The sequence below is a fragment of the Pleurodeles waltl genome, chromosome 1_2 (assembly GCF_031143425.1).
Source record: "Pleurodeles waltl isolate 20211129_DDA chromosome 1_2, aPleWal1.hap1.20221129, whole genome shotgun sequence".
Taxonomy (NCBI): Eukaryota; Metazoa; Chordata; class Amphibia; order Caudata; family Salamandridae; genus Pleurodeles; species Pleurodeles waltl.
The window spans coordinates 1,039,057,704-1,039,076,027 of record NC_090437.1 but is presented as its reverse complement, the minus strand read 5'-3'; the positions used below and the strand labels follow the sequence as shown (position 1 = coordinate 1,039,076,027).

The 18,324-nt window shown below is 39.9% G+C and overlaps 1 protein-coding gene across 1 annotated transcript in view; it reads right to left on the bottom strand.

Moving 5' to 3' along the window:
- ARAP2 (ArfGAP with RhoGAP domain, ankyrin repeat and PH domain 2) overlaps positions 1-18,324 on the bottom strand; it is a 1,093,539-nt gene that overhangs the window by 516,261 nt on the left and 558,954 nt on the right. The window contains exons 18-19 of the mRNA XM_069202133.1: positions 8,747-8,945; positions 5,056-5,119 (exon numbers count right to left, since the gene is read on the bottom strand). Of these exons, the coding sequence (XP_069058234.1) occupies positions 5,056-5,119; positions 8,747-8,945 (263 nt within the window). The remainder of the gene's footprint in view (positions 1-5,055; positions 5,120-8,746; positions 8,946-18,324) is intronic.

Below are 18,324 nucleotides of genomic sequence, written 5' to 3'. Positions count from 1 at the left end.
TCGTACGCAAGCACGACATCATCATCACCTCCTACGCCGACGACACCCAACTTATACTCTCCCTCACCAAGGACCCGCCAGCGCCAAGACCAACCTACAAGAGGGTATGAAGGACGTCGCAGATTGGATGAGGCTCAGCCGCCTAAAGCTGAACTCTGAAAAAACGGAAGTCCTCATCCTCGGCAACACCCCGTGTGCCTGGGACGACTCCTGGTGACCCACGGCCCTCGGCACCGCACCGACCCCCACAGACCACACCTGCAACCTCGGCTTCATCTTGGACCCTCTTCCCACCATGACCAAGCAAGTCAACGCCGTGTCCTCTGCCTGCTTCCTCACCCTCCGCATGCTCCGCAAGATCTTCCGCTGGATCCCCGCCGACACCAGAAAAACCATGACCCACGCCCTCGTCACGAGCCGCCTGGACTACGGCAACACCCTCTACGCCGGGACCACAGCCAAACTCCAAAATCGCCTGCAACGCATTCAAAACGCCTCGGCCAGCCTCATCCTCGACGTACCCCGCAGCAGCCACATCTCCGCACACCTGAGACACCTGCATTGGCTCCCAGTCAGCAAAAGGATCACCTTCCGACTTCTCACCCACGCACACAAAGCCCTCCACGACAAGGGACCGGAATACCTCAACAGACGCCTCAGCTTCTACATCCCCACCCGCCTCCTCCGCTCCTCTGGCCTCGCACTCACTGCTGTCCCTCGCATCCGCTGCTCCACGGCGGGTGGGAGATCTTTCTCCTTCCTGGCGGCCAAGACCTGGAACTCCCTCCCCACCAGCCTCAGGACCACTCCGCTTTCCGGAGACTCCTAAAGACCTGGCTGTTCGAGCAGCGATAACCCCCCCTTTTCCCCTAGCGCCTTGAGACCCGCACGGGTGAGTAGCGCGCTTTATAAATGTTAATGATTTGATTTGATTTGATTTGATTTAAGTGCATGACACGTGATCAGCTAGTGTTTGCAAACACTGTACAGCATCCGGGGACTTTAGTTTTACTTTCATAATGTTTCATACCATTGATTCCTTATTCATTGCATAAAATTGACTGAAATGTGTGCTTTGCATAAGCAAATTTACACTACCAATATATTAATAAATCATTAGATTAACATTAAAGTGTTGTGTGTCAAGAACTCTGGTTGGATACTGACATCTACACTTGGGCTACACACCTTCTGTTGATCTAGGCTTCCAGACACATTCAGGTTAATCTGGAAAGTCAAGCCGGAGTACAAAGGATACGACTCCACCACAGTCCTAGTATCTGGTACCTTGCTTCCCAGGGACCACATAAATTCTCCCTGAGTGCTTACTGGCCTATGCAGCTGTGTGCACCATAGAAAAACAGCAAACAAACAACAGCCCTGGCATGTAGTAGACACCATGCCAATATGATAGGCATTCTTAGCACATGGTGGCAACCATTGTGGCATAGGATATATGTTCCCAGGATATGATGGGTACTCAAGACATATAGTGATGATTCCTGGATTCAGGAAAACACTCTGTCATCTGTTTACCTCTAGTGGTATCATGTGTCCTCCCCAGTACCATAAATCAATTTCTTGTGTCCTTCCTGACATTTGGCTCAAAATACTGGTATTTTATACATGTCTATCAGTCCTGGCTACCCTTGATATATATGTTAGGCTTCCAAGGCATCAAGTTATCCCTGGTATCTGAAGGCCTCTCCGGTCGTCCGTTGGACAGCTGTGACATCCAAAGGGTAGTCAGCCATGTTTAATCAATGGTGTACTCAATTCACAATATGCAATTTAGCCACTAGATCCCTATTTCGCTTCCATTTTACATCAAAGGTAAATGCTATGCATTTGATTCTTTGAGGAGATACTTCAGTTCACTGTGTTAAATAAATACCCATTATTACTTGTTAGATCAAGTTCAAGCAATAAGAAGTTCTAGAAATGATTATGCAGTTCAGTAAAGAAAATACAGGGTATTCTATTTTAATGTCGATATCATCCATTTCCCCTAGTTTAAATAAGACACATTTCCATAGATTTCAGAGGTTTAACACCTTTAAGAAAGACCATTACATGCTGCATGGAAAAGCCTCTTTTTGCATGACCACCCTCCAATTTTTGGAATGATGTTGTTGGTTTTTCGACTCTGTTGCACTGGGACCCTGCTAACCAGGGCCCAGTGGAGGTGTGTGACTCCTAAAACATTTGTACAATTGGCTAATCCCTGAATGGAATATTTAAATTATCTGTAGGTCCATAATGTATGGTATGTCTTGTGTTCGAGCCAGTAAGTTTACTGGCACCAGTGGAATGTAGCACCTATTGTGCCAACAGTAAAGTGGAAATGTAGAACATGACTCTAGGCCTGCACAGCAACCAGTAGACCAAACTTGGTCCATGTATTCGATCAACGCTCTATTGTGGTTGGCCATAACTTTTAACTTTGACCTGGTCTAGCGCAATTGGATACCAGTGGTTGGCTTTTTGTGCTTTTTGGTGCTAGAAACACCTACAATTTGGGAATTCGTGTCTCTGGTTGTCTGCATCTTATTTTTGTTGTTTTGGTGTCTATTTACTTATTTCTCTATTGTTCTAAATTGCAGTGGTATTTTTGTCTGTTGTATATTCTACACTTAACTGTTTTAGTACCAATAAAAGCTTTAGGCATTTTCCTAAGTTAAACCTGTCTGCCCTATACTACAGCTACCAAAGGCTGCAGTCAGGAAAGAAATGCAGTGGTTGTTATTTTTCAGACAGAAAATGTAGGAAATTGAGTTTTGATTGAGGAAGGTGAAGACCCTTCTCAGTCAACAACCACAATCCCTGTCAAGGTGAACCACAAAAGTCACTAAATGAACCTGTACTTAGCCCTCTGATAGTTCGGCAAAAAAGCAGTCAGAATAAACTTAGGGGCAATGCGTAAAGTATTTATGCAGCACTCAAACAGTAACAAAGTGAAAGCACAACAGAAGACAAATCTCACACTAATTTAGGAAAATATAGAATATTTATTTTAATATATAAATTGACACCAAAATATTTTAATTTAGTCAGTAGAACCAGAGTTATGAATTATGTACGTTTTTAGCCAAAAATAGCACCTAAAAGATCAAAGTGACAACTGCAGACAGAAAAAGCAGAGTAAGAGAAAGGAAGATAAATGGGAGAAAGTGCATGGGAGGGAGACAATGAGAGAAAGGATACGAAAGGGCTTCTAAGAGAGCAAGCAGTAGAAAGAAAAGAGGGAGAGGTACAATATAAGATGGAGAGGAAGTAAACGGATGCACCAAGAAAGGAGAAGTTGCATGGCAAAGGGTGTGCCTAAATGTTGCAAGGACAGGTGTGAAGTATGACACATGTAAAAATGGAAAGCAGTGAGGAAACAAATAGGAACAATAGGGATATGAGAAGAAAACATAATGATAAATGTAATCAGTGCTCAACAATACTGGGGAAGGCTGGATAGGATTCAGCCAAGAGAATTCAAGACCTGCAGGCCCAAGGAAAGAAGAGCTAGAGAGGATAATGAGAGAAGTAAAGTTAAGAATGGAAATGGCTAAGGTGCAAGAGTGTAGGCAAGTATTAGGAAATGCACAAGTAAGTATTAGAGAATAAGAGTGATGACTTTGGAGAAAGAGGAAAACTCGACTCAAATGGGAGCAAGGGCGGTGCAGGAATCCCAGGAGATAGAGGAGAGGATACGATTGTCAGATACTGAAGTGAGAAACCGAGGAAGAGGTGGTAGTAGGAGGGAAAATGTGACAGAGCGTTGAGAACAAGAGACAGTTAGTTTTAAAACGATTATCAAGGTGTATTTAAGTGGTTAATTACAAAACAGAAGACAGCAAGACAAAGTGAGGTAGATAAAGTGTGAAAGAGAGATAATTATGACAGGTAAAGATGGAGGTGAGAGTAAGATGGAGAAGGAAGGCAATAAGAAGGTAAATAACAATGGAAGGGAGAAAGTATTGAGGCAAAACTGAGAAACAGATGGTGAATGAAAGAGGTGCGTTAATATCATAAAGGTATACGATTTATTAATCTTGAAATATTTGTAGGGTATATATCTTTAGTGCTGTACTTCCTGTGATATCAGGGTGGTCAGTGGTCATGAAAAATAACTTTTCTGAAAATATCACAGGTAATATGGTCTGACTTCCTGTGATGTCACTGGGGTCAAAGTGCAAGTGACATCACTTATGCTATCTCTGGCATTTTGAAGAGTCAATGTCCATGTCATCAAAATATATTCTATCACATTACTACATGAATTCAGACTATCTTAAACTGTCTGAGATGTTTATTCTCTATCATCAGTGAATTCAAAATGCTGCCACCTTACTCATGAGAAGATTTTGCTAATCTGATTGATTCGACTGGGCTCAATTCCCAGTGGCCGCTCAGCATGGGTAAGATGATATCTATTAAGGTGCCATGCATCTTTAAGAAGTCTTTTACCAACTTGACCTCAAATATATTAGGGGAAAATTGTCAAAGTATGTTGCGTGAATAGATCCAAAGCTCAAGACTTGTTTCAGTTCCCTCATCCTGATACACCAAGATGAGAAGTTTCTCAGATTCGATCATGTCTACCTCTTTGGAACTTGCATCCTCTACAAACCAGCCTGGAAAGCACCTAGTTAGGTTTTTGAAGAAATATGGAGGCTTTGGCCAACAATCTTAAGGGTCTAATTGATGCAAATACTTTCCAGAGCACCAATAGACAGTCGCGCATAATGCACCTTAAAAACCATTTAACATAATACAAAAATTACTTGCACAGCTTTTAGTCACCTTAGCATTTTAAATGAAATACGTTACACCTGAAATAATGTACAGAATGTTATGAAACTAATTACGTAGGAATAGAAATCAACATGTTAATGTTCATATGTGGAAATTAGACTAAAAGTGTACCGAAGGTAACTGTCATAGGTCAACTGAAAGCACGAAGTTCACTCTACACAGAAAATGCATTTCAAACCATCTATTCATCAATAAATATAACATAATGCAATTCTGAATCATAATGAAATCGGAAAATTGCCAACTTACCTCCCCTTTTCTACAAAAAGCAGCACATCCACCTTGTTTCCATTTTGACTCGCTGTACTCGATGCTAAATAAAACATAATACAACCACTCGTTTTTCATAATTACAAATAAATCTACTTAAAAGTTATTAAAACTGCACGGATGTAAAGTAAATGCAGTCAAATGAATAGAATAGGATTTAGCAGTGTGTAGTGCTCTCTTTTTAAAATGTTCCACTGGGAAACTGGAGATGTATTTTCAGTTCTTGCTTGCAATAATGAAATATTTAACATGTGCTAGTTTTAGGGATGCAATGCGGTTTCATCTTCCTTTACCCTACTACCCATGCAAGTATGAAGTTAAGCCCTGGATTATACATGTGTGTCCCTATAACAAATATCACAAAATGCTAGCAAGAAGGATTTTTTGCAGTTAAGAGTTAGCAAAAATTACCGGCAACAGAATGGTATTCTCATTACTTATTATACATCAACAATTAAGCATGGAATCCTATTCAAAAAGCTATTCAAGTGTGTGTGTACATCCAGCTTATAAAAAATATCACCATTTTCATTTAAATAACAAGTTTTCCTAATCCTAAACTTAATTTTAACTCGTGAACAGGTATACTTATAGTAATTGCCCGAATTCTATGTAATTTTACAGTTAATCATCATCTCCTAGGAAAGGCAGCAGGTGTTCAAGAGTCTGTGGCGTAACAAAACTGGAAGGGGCCCCATGCAAGGTACATGGAGAGGCCTCCTTCCGGACTCAGGGCCTCATTATGAGTTTGGGGGGTGGCAGAGGCTGTCCGCCAAACTCTCTGGGCCGGAAAACCGCCACTCCAGTTTTCTGCCCGCTGGCCCCTATTACGAGTTTCCCGCTGGGCCAGCTGGCGGAACTGCATTTCTGCCCGCTGGCCCAGCAGGAAACTCACCACAACATTGACGCCAGTTCATAATCGAGCCAGCAGTGATGTTGCGGTGTGTCAGGTTAGACAGCACCTGTCGCGCTTTTCGTCTTCCTGTAATTCAGGCAGTGAAACATGACAGGGCTCTCCATGGGGGTCCTTGCACTGCCCATGCCAAGTGCATCAGCCCCCATGGGGCCCCCAGCACCTCCAGGCTGTCAGCCGGCCTAAAAGTGGCAGTGCCAGCGGTCCGACCGTTGTGCCCTTGTCACAGTTGTAATGTGGAGGTCGGACTGCCACTTTGGCGTAAACGTGAGTGTGGCTGTCTTAAGACCACCATACTGGTATTGAGGGCCTCAGTCAGGAGTTGTGAGGTTGGGGTACTGATCAAAAAGTAATCTCCTGTCTGCAAATATTTTGGGGGGGGACTGATAGGGAAACAACACTAAGATCGGTTGGGATGCATGGACCCTTAGAAAATGCATATGCTGTAGCTAGAAAAGTGGATCTACAACTAGGCAAAACGTTTTCACACACCTAATTTTACTTTATGTACAACTGTACATGCAGCAATGTATTTGCATGAGTGGAAATAGTGAGTCCCAAAGGTTTTCTAGGAGTATATTCAGGACCTCCTGTAATAATTACAGCTACTCAGCTGTAATCCTGCAAACCTTTGAGAATTCCTGAAATCTGAAAACGTGCACTGAAACGCTTTTCAAATGTCTTTGTGAAAATGGGCACTGCACTTCAACACTAATATGGATAGAACAAACAATACGTTGGCTTTAACATGTGGTGCCTACATAATAGTTTTTCCTTTTCACTAGGACTACTTGCCTGCAAAAATGCAAAACTGAATGCAACACTGATTTGACATCTAACTGAAAGATTCTAATTTACCATATAAGAGGTAATCCTCGCTTCACCAATGAGCTGGGGTAAAGTGCTTACTTTGTAAAAAAATGAAGGCCACTGCAACTGCACTCCTTATGTCCCCTGCCAAGGCTGCCAATAATAGTACAAACTTAATTACTAATCATCAAACTCCGATGTGTGACAACTCAGATTATTCCGAGCCGCCCTAAACTGAAAGCCTGGCATAGGTGGAAGGTATGATTATTTTTTAATGTACACTGAAATATTAAACACTGTTGTTGTGCTCATCTTAAAATATAGGTGGACAGCATCACCATGTGTTGGACTGTCATTAGCGCCAATTTTAAGAATTAAGGTGGTTATTATGACCCTGGCGGTATTACAACTGCAGGGCCAAAACGACGGGAGCACCGCCAACAGGCTGGCGGTGCCTCCCGGTGTATTTTTCTGCCACAATGGCCCCGGCGGATGTAATCCGCCAGGGCAGCGCTGCCCAGAGGATTATGAGTCCCCGACCGCCAGCCTTTTTCTGGCGGTCTGAACCGCCAGGAAAAGGCTGGCGGTACGGGGAGTCATGGGGCCCCTGGGGGGCCCTGCACTGCCCATGCCACTGGCATGGGCAGTGCAGGGGCCCCCTGACAGGGCCCCATGCGGATTTTCACTGTCTGCTGTGCAGACAGTGAAAAGCGCGACGGGTGCAGCACGGCCGCAACACCGCCGTCTCCATTTGGAGCCGGCTCCCATGTTGCGGCCCACATTCCCGCCGGCCCAGCGGGGATGTCCAAATGGGCACCGCGGGAGTGCGCCGCACTGCCGCCCGCCAATGTTGTAATGAGACCCTAAGTACCGGTGCCGTGCACTGGAAATCACCTACTCAAATTAAGCACTGCTGATGTATTACGTGCTAAATCACTAGGCTCCAAGATGATCAGAGATCACCAATAATATGTTTTTGGCATTCACTTGAGAATGTTTAACATTTGGTTAGGCATGATAAGGTGCATTAAAATCTATGCTCCTCATTTTCACCCCTCTGTAACAATAGCAGTGTGGGTATCTGCAGAGTGCTTATTCACCACAGCAGTGGATACACTAATTGAGATATGCAGATTTTAGCCCCCACATTCACTGTAGTCATGTGCTACCATAACGGGCAGGGGTCATAATGCAAATAGAAGTGACAACAGCTTGAAATTGGCATCTGGGGTTAAATGAGTCTGCTGTCTTGGTCCACTTCTTGAATGTCAATAGCTCATACTAGAACAGAGACTTTCCAAAATAGGAATATTATGTTTTCCATCTGGATATTGCCTCCCTCAAAACAGATAATCATTCAATGCTTCGAGACCCTATAAAAATCTTTGGTCTATTCCCTATTGAGCTGCAAAGAGTGAAGAACAACCATTTGCAGCCCGTTTCCTATAAGAGTCACAAGATTTGATAATATGTGTACTACAATCTGCACTATTGATAGCAAACTGCAAATACAATACACATATGCAAATTGACAGTAATTCTTTGCACTCACATAAAACCACACTCTGCATGAATGCTAAGCACTTTTGTGCATTGGGCCTAAGTGTGGTAATAACCTCAAATACATGTGTTCACTTTAAACAAAGTTGTGCTTTCATCACACACATAGTTGCTTGTGTAGTTAACGGCTACAAATATTATGAGGCAGAAGGCTGATCAGCCATGAAAAATAACTTACAGAGGCGATTAATTAGATATAAATAGAATGCAACTTATAAAACCTGTGGTAGTGATTACGTGAGACATTCACTTCCCATAGTAGTAATTGCAAAGGTTGGGCGTACAGAAAAATTGAAGTACTGACACTGGATTCACAAATATAGGAGGTCATCTCTGCTTCGTTATCAAATAAGAGAAGTGTTAAATATGATTAAAATAAATTCTTACTAAGTTCTTGTAACCTCCGTAGATGTACTATACCACCGTTAGTGTTGTCCTCTGTCGGACAGTAGTGCAAACATGATTTCTCCAAGGTAAACCAGCATTTCTTCCACTGATCAAGACTATGGCAGTCTTTGTAGAACATCTGACCAATCACATCAAAATCTTGATCTAGAAAGTGTGCTGCGACAGATGGCACAAAATGCTGTAACAAATAAATTAATCAGAGTAAGCAAAACAATTAGACGAAAACAGGATAATTTTAGTTACTGCAGTAATATATAACCAGAGCATTATAAATTATAGAAGGCATACATGAGAATAATATTAAATACATGCAAAATGAAGCATCCAGTGACTAACTTGATTTTTTTTTTAAGTGCCCAAGCCGTAATGCAAGAAAATTGACTTCCTTTATCCTTCTAAAGGGGCTGATTGTATGGCTGTATGAAATCAAAATTCAGCCTGCAATGTTGCACACTGTTCAAAACTTTGCACCTTTGTCAGTTTACAGATGCTTAAACAGGGCTATCTGTTGACCTTATTTTGTCCTTATGTACCCAAAGGTACTGATAAAACAATTGTTTTTTGGAAGCTCTAGAACCATCCTGCAGATCAAGCCTTAACGGCCAGGTGCACTGTTTTACCTTTCAGAAAATACTAATTTCCAGGACTGAAGGCTTAGCCCATCCTATACGTAATGGGAAAAAGTAATCAGCTGGTCGATGGCTTGATGAGGACTGTCAACTGACAAAGATAAAATTAAAGGAGGTGATCAGCTTTACCCATAAAATTAGCAAGATTAGAGTCAACTATAAAAATGTATTTTAATACTGATGGGACCCACAAGAAAGAAGGGTACACACTACCTGTGCAATCACATCAATTCATTATAGTCTTTGAGGCTGATACTTTACAGGGGTAGGAATGGCTCCCAATCACACTTCAGTGGAAAAACTCACAAGTATTTCAACAGTGGTCCATCGAGCACTCTTCTCTTCCAGTCATCCAAAAGATCAAGGAACGAGTCAACATTCTAGAGTTGTCTGCTTCTGAAGCTCCTCGGCAGCTCCAACAACAAACCTCAATTTTGGAAGGTGAGCACTGCCACTGCATGCCTCGTTCTACTTTCTGCCAGCACATTAGAGGCATTTTTACCACATGTGAAAGACTCCTTAATAATTCCAGCCGCCGTTTTGGTTTACTCTTTTACACCCTGAGGTATTCTTCAGTACCTCAGCTGTGACAATGTGGGAGGTTTAATTACATAATTCACTCAGCAAATATAAATGTTCTTCTTTTCACTGCAAAATGTTCACATGAAAGTACTCAGTTATGCAGGAAACCCTTCAACATGGTACAGCTAAATGTTTTCTCAACTAAGGAATTGTAATATTTAAATGAATACTCCTGCATTAATGGTAACGTCTGCAGCAAACGCATTCCTAGTTTTCCTGTCTGGCTTTAGTTAATGCCTGCCATAAACAAGTAACTATCTGGATGCTCAAGATTTAAAGCCATAGAAGTGGACTTTTGAAAGAACTTAATTTTGTTTCTCTTTATCGATGGATACTCTCATTATTTACTCCTTTATAATGACTTACTGACTTTTTTCTCGACTGCCTTCCCTTTTATTCAGTTCAATCTCACATTCTTCAATCCTGATGCTGCCAGTCTCAACGTTATAGTGTGGAATATCACGTCTAAATTCGTAAGAGCTACTATTCCACTCACCCTTTATGGGCAAAACTCGTAAGCTAACTCTTCCTTCTCAACTACGAAATCCACTATCAGGTAACCTCTTCATCAAAAAATACTTGCCAAAGAAATTTCTTTTAGCTAACATGGAAGGTGACTGTGAATATAAAGAGGCTCCATCAACATCTGTGGCAGATGCCATTTCCAAGAAACCATCATGATCAGTAAAACGCCCTGAAAAAGATGTTGAATCTCCACCCAAGCCACCTTCTCCTTTAACTCTTGAAGATATCTTGGAAGAGATTAGTGCTTTACAACCATTTATCAATTAAATAAATACTCTGATTCAACGCATTGAAGAAAAATGGTCTTCTCATGATCAACACATCTCGGCCACTGAATAAAAGATTATCGATGTTGAAGATTCTCTGTCTAATGTTTCTCATCTTAAAAACTACATTTTGCAACTTAAGAAATCTACAGACGATTTGGAAAATACAAATCACAAGAACAATCTTAGGTTATAAGGCATACCAGAGAATTCAGAAGGTTCTAATATGATTGCCTTCCTGCAGAACACTATTCCTAAAATACTTCACCTGCAAAATCAAAGTCCTCTTAGTATTGAAAGAACTCACAATTTGGGGCCCAAATATATAACCTCTTCTAACTCTAAGCCCAAGGGATTATCATTCTTTTTTTACATTTCTCAGAACTGATGCAAATATAATCAACTTCTAACCAACTTTGCACCTTACAATGGAATGGGAATAAAGTTTACTTTACACAAGATGTTTCTAAAGCAACTGCCGCCAAGAGGAAACAATTTCTCGAGATGAGACTTCAGTTAAAATCCTTTTATATAAGATATGGTTTGTTACATCCATGTTTTCTCAAAATCACTTATAAGAACAAACAATTTACTTTTGAAGAACCAGATGATTTGTAGACTTTCCTTCGTCAACGCAGTCATGAAGCAATGAAAATCGCTACCAACTTTATGACTTTACTATATTTTATCTGGTTTTCATTTTTCACTGATCAACTGCTTATTTCTTTCAGGTTGTATTACTTGAAGGTAATGATGTTAATCCTCATTGTCCTTTTCCTTTGTGTTTCAGTATTGACTCGTGACAGATGTCCCCATACCAATGTCAGTTTCCCCTATGTGAGTCCCATCCATGAGTCCCATCCATAGACATCAATTGCTTTTGTCATTAATGTCAAGTTTGTAATTCACTTCATTTAAATTTTTCTCCACCAACTTCCTTACATGTTATCATCTTCGTTTAGTAAAGTTTAATGTAAAGCATTACATCAGTGACCATTCAGAGCCAAGTAAGGCACATCTTCCTTAGGTGTTCGGCCCCCTTGCATCCATTAGGATGCTCAGTTTTGTCATTCTTCTTTTACCAGTAATTAAGGAAATATTCTTTCCTATATCGCCAGGTATAGCTCGTATTCTAAGTTTTCGGACTCTCTTCTTTTCCTATATCCTTTCCTTGGCTCCTACCTTTTCACTCTCTTCTCTTCCCCCTCTTACTGTTCCAAGTCAAATATACATCGTATTTACCGCCACATATGTTGATTCTTTATTGCCATATCTGTTCACGCAGTAAATGTAAGATTCATCACATGGAATGTTACAGGCTTAAAGAACCTGGTTAAACACCAGCTAGTATTGTCCCACTTATCGAATCTTAAAAGTCAAATTGTTTTTCTTCCCTTAACATATCTCACTGACAAAGAGGCTACTTCATTGAAGAAATGTTGGGTTGGTAACTTGTATTTTTTACCTTCTTGTCATCATAAAAATGAAGTTATTCTCTAATGCCCTAAACTCCTTACTATTTTGTTTGTATCTCAAGAATGTAATTTGGACGGCAGATGGGTATTAGTTAAGCTTATTAATAACGATATTCCCTTCACTCTATTAAATGTTTACGATCCAACACACCCAGACTCTGATTTTTGGACATCAATTTCTCCCATAATTACTCAACATTATTCACAGAATTTCATATTGGTTGGTGATTGCAATCAGGTACTAGAACCCTTCTTAGATCAATCATCTTCTACTAAGTTTCACCTCATAAAGCACATAAATCTTTCCAACATACTATATCACACAATTCACTGTCTAATTCCAGGAGAATATTTAACACATATCTTAAAGATTATTTCTGTTATTCTCCCCTTTATCAAACCAAACAAGAATTGATTACATGTTTTTAAGCACAAATCTTCTTCAACATTTGACTCATTCGGAGATAGGATCAATTTTTTCTGACCATTCCCCTGTTCTGACAGATCTTGAAATCTTGAATACATGTTATCACAAATAAAGGTGGCGGTTCAATAATTCCTTGCTGTCAGAAAAAGTCTTTCTCACCCCATTTGAATCATTTGCCTTGACCTTTTTTGAACAGAATGATAACGGCGACACCTCCTATAATTCTGTATGGGGTGCCTTTAAGGCAGCATCCAGGAGGTTTATAATGAATTATGTTTAGCTAAGAAATAGCTCAAGGAAAAAGAGATCACAACCTTATTAACTAATACCAAACACTTAGAACATGCTTATTATACTCCCAAAAACAGCAAGACAGATTTAGATGCGCTGACTGTGGCAAAGGTAAAGTTTAACAAAATATCTACTGAAAAAGCATGCGGTACGCTTCTTAGAGATAATGCCCGTTATTAGGGTTGTAAAAACAAAGCAGGTGTCTTGCTAGGTAACTATTGAAAAGGTAGAAAGGAAAACACAATATAATGACCATCACAAATTCCCCGGGTACCCAATTGCTCATTGATGTTGATATATCAGTCTGTTTTACAAAATATTACCAAATACTTTATACTCCTGATAGTAATACTTCACAAGCTCTTATTAACTCTTACTTTGCTAATCTTAAACCTTGTGACTCCATTAACTTTGATCCCTCCCTTCTTGAAGTTGCATTCGCTATAGATGAACTTCAAAAGGCACGCAAATGTTTATCATAAGACAAAGCACCTGGTCCAGACGGCTTCACCATTGAATTTTATCTTCAGTTTCCTCGGACTTTATGTCCTCAGTTTTTCAAACGCATCAATTATTTTCTTTCCATAAATTCATCCATTGGCTCCTTCAAAGAAGCAATGATTTGTATTATTCCAAAATAAGCTTGTGATTTGACCTTATGTAAAAAATTACCCCCTCTACTGCACTTAATTCACATATCTTTTTAAACTTTATTAGTACAGCAAGTAAAGTTACATTCCTACAGCAGCACTTACTTTGGATGCAGAGTACACACTCAACAGTTAACTACCAGTTCCTTATGAAAGCTTTAAGAGGGCATGGCTTCAAACCCAGATTTTTCCAAATTATTTCCTTATCATACTTTTCACCTCGTTCTACAGTATTAGTGAATGGCATCTAATCACCTTATTTTTTAGGTAATAGACAAGGGGCCCCTTATCCCCTTTATTATGCATATTATCATTAGAAGCCTTGTTACATCAACTAAAAAATTCAGAAACCTTACACAGAGTTCAAGTTAAAAGATACTCATATCAAGTATACTGAATATACTGATGACATTCATCTTTTTATTTCACAACCTGAACTGACACTATGGTCTTTTTTTTTTTTAAAGAATTGAGATCCTACTCTGCAGTACTGGGTTATAAGGTTAATCTAGATAAATCTGAAGTTATACCTCTTAATAAATACTGCATAAAAGATCCTTTTACTAAGGCAAATTATCCTGGATTCCTGTAAAGATTAAATGTTTGGGGATTTTCTATACTAATTATCTCAGATATGTTAAAAGTTAAACTTGATAATATAATCAACAGAATTACTCACCTTAGCCAGGGTGGGTCATCCCTCTTCTTATCATGGTGGGGACACTTTGATACACTTAAAATGTTGATTCTTCCCATTATCAATGTTTTTCTTCCGATGGAACCATTTAAAATTCCTAAGAAATACTTTGTTTCCCTGGATAAAATGTTATCCAAGTTCTTATGGAATGGAAAAGACCATGCATATCGTTGAACATAAAACTTCCCAAATTGATGGGAGGTGTTAACTTTCCTGATTTCTAACTTTACCACAAGGCCTTCGGTATTAAGCAGATCCAATCCTTTATTTTTCATTCTATAGCCACTGAACCTAAATTATGGTTTGAATTAGAATCCTCCATTATCTTTCCTTTCTTCCACAAACAGATTATCTATATGCCCTAACCCCCTAAGTTTTGGCTACCACCACTCATCTCACATTCCTGTTCCATGAACAAATCGCTTCTTATCTCCAACTCATCTCGTTTCAGCAATTACTTCAAAGCCCCAATTGGTACAATAAAATGCTTTTTCTTGAAGGAAGACCATTTTTATGGAAGAGATGAATTGACAAGTGTCTACTTAATGTTTCTCAACATATCACAGACAATTCAGTTATTCCTTGTTCAATTCTTTCCCATTCATATAATTTACCATCTTCAGTCCTTAATTAATACAATATATTACATGGTCTTCTTCCAGAGGGCCTTGCTTACCTCTGTAACCCCCTACTAGTACTGGTGTTCTGCAAACACCTAATTATTTATCTCATAAAACTTCCACAGGCGCCTTTATTTATAAAGCACTTACCACAACCTTCCAAGATAACCTACATCTAAACAAGAAACATTATGGGAAACAGATTTAGTTGACCTCTTTCTATATGGGATACGGGTAAAAAGACATTCCACATGTTGTTCAGCCAATTTAACACAAACACTATATTATTTTTATAATTGATAGTTTTATACACACATATGTTCTAACTCAAACGTATTAGGCACGATATATGCTGGCATTGTAACTCTCATCCTCACACCTATGTTCATATGTTGTTTCATAGTCCAGTAGTTTCTGATTTCTGGAGGCAAGTTTGGGACAAAATCACTACCATCATTGGGATGTATGCACTGCTCTCCCTAGACAAAATATTTCTTGATGGATTACATATACTATGGATAAATACCAAAATGTTTGGTAAATTTGTAGCTCTGTTACTTACACTAGGTTTACAAATTGTCACGTCTCACTGGAAATCTACAGAAAATCTCTATATTAAACAATGGTGGGACTTAGTGTGTCACAATCACAGACTTGACAGATATAATTTACAAACTTTTCAAATGTTGGTTAAAAGAGAGATTTTGTAGTTTCCTCTCACCACTTATCTTACTGAAATTGCTAATGCTTGTGCTCCTTAACAGTTCATGTGCTTCTTCCATGTTTATTGGTTTTGCTTTAAGGTTAATAAGCCATATTGTTGTGATCTTTCTTTTATTGATGCATTATGTAATTTACATATTATGTATGAATTTCTTTTCCTTTTGTCTTTTCTATCCCTCTACTTTCTGCTTCCATGATTTTTTTTTAATTGCCATTACTTTTATTACCTAAGAATTGCATTTACATTTTTATTGTTCATAGTTTATTTCATTGAATAATATATTTCTCCTAAGAAATGGCAATATTATTGCATGTTTACCTGTATCGTTAACTAAAAACAAAAATTGCCAAACTTAAAAAAATATATATATATATATTATCATTTATCTGTCCCAACAAATACATGTTTTGTCAATGCTGAGTTCATCAGGGCTAGAAAACCATGTCATACATACTGAAATAAAATACTCAAAAGTTACATTTCATATACACCCAAACACTATGGCACTCATTACGACCCTGGCAGAAGGTGCAATGATGGAGGTAGGGCCACAAACAGGCCGGCAGTCATTACCGCCCCATTATGACATTGGCGGTTTTGGCATATGCCAAACCGCCAATGTACCGCACCATCTGCAACGGCGGTAATGACCGCCAGGCTGGAGACAATGGTCTCCAGCCCTGCGGCCGTCACTAGTCCGCTGGCGGTATCAGGACCCCACATACCGCCATGGATTTCATGGGGTTTTGAACCACCACGAAATCCGTGGTGGTAGGCACTTTCAGTGCCAGGGAATTAATTCCCTGGCACTGATTGGGGTCTCCCCCTCCCCTGAGTCCACCCCCAACACCCATGACCCCCCTTCTGCCCCCCAAAGGTAGTAGGATCCCTCCCCACCCCTGACCCCCCAAACATACACCCACACCTCCCTTCGCACATGCTCACACCACTCACACACATACATGCGCACATACATGCATACATACATACACGGAACATTTCCCCTACACACATTACACCTCCTGCATACATACACGCACTCACACAACCCCCTACACACTCACACACACCCATGCACGCGCATAACACCCTCCATCCCCCTCCCCTAACAGACGATCACCTTACCTGTTTTGGTGATTCTCCGGGAGGGAACGGGATCCATGGGGGCTGCTCCACCGCCAGCACCCCGTCACCAGAACACTGCCACGCCGAATACTGGGAAGTAATTCGGTGGGCGGTGTTCTGATGACGTGGTGGTGACGGTGGAGCAGCCTCCACTACACCGCCGACTGCCAGTATGGCTGCTGGTGGCTCTCCATCTAAAAAAAGGGTCACCAGGAGCAATAATATGGTTGGGGGAAGACCGCCAACACTGGCGGTCTTCGGCCCGGCAGAATCTCGGCGGTCTTTGAAAAAGACCACCAAGGTTGAAATGAGGGCCTATGTGATATCCTCAGTGAACAAGGAAAGAAGAGCAGAAAACCCTTCCAAAGAAGTACTCAGTCCGTGAGACCATTGTCATATACAATAAAAAACTAATATCTTATGTATCACAACAAACAAGTTGATTTCCTGTATAGTGTGGGGGTGAAAACATCCACCCAACATGCGTGTGATTAAAAATGGTGTAAGCTGCTCATGACTTCCATATCTATATACAGAGGTGTAGTCCTGATCTGCTTCTAGTAAGCGTTCAGAGTGATTTCAAGCACTTTTCACCAAAAACAAACATATCATAATCTGTATGAGTGATTCAAGAAGCACCTAGTGACCATGCAAATTCATATAATTCTTGTCGATATGATACCACGCTCACCTTCTTTGTAAAATTACAACCCAGTTTCAAAACACAGTGTGAACACTGGTTGTAAAATGATATCTGAAACACAGAAAATAAACACATCCTGAAATTTAAAGCATGGAAATTCTATAATCAAGTTTCTGATCTAATTCTGCTTCTGCATTTTTAATCATTCATGGATGTGAGTGTCATTTGAAAAAGTTACATATTTTAAGAAATTTGCAGCACTTGTATGAACATTTGTGTATAAACAGTTTACTTACCAAATGCAGATCTTGCAGACTGAATTTGCCTAATCATCTCAAGCAGTGCACTATATTTTTTAATAATAATCTGTTAATATTTAATGTTCTATTAAAAATAACTCACATTTATTTTTCACACAATGTAAGGCTTTTGTTGTACGTATAAACGTGCTGGAATAAAAATATGGATTTACCTAATTGAAATGTCACTGACTAAACGTGTCAGTACAAAACTTATAATATTATTTAATGTACATTGGCAATAAAGAAAAGGTCCGTCTGTGGGCAATCAAGCAACTTCTTTAATTTAATTTCAGCTAACTATGTCTCTGTAGTTAACTAATCATTCTTTCAACAGCAGAACAGGAACATTAGCTTTAAGGACTCGAACATTATAGAGAACAGCGCTCATAACTAAATTGAAAAGAACACAACTGCACTATTTCAGTCATCTTCCGGCTGCCATTGCCTGTAAAAGCCATTAAAGATACTGGCAGTGGTATATTTTTCTTCTGTCTACTCTCCCAATGCACTTGGTCTATAAGGCCAGGCCATATTTACTCCTAGGAATTTGTTTGAGCTGCTTTGCAAAAAGTAACAAAAAGTACAAAGTAAATAGAGGTCT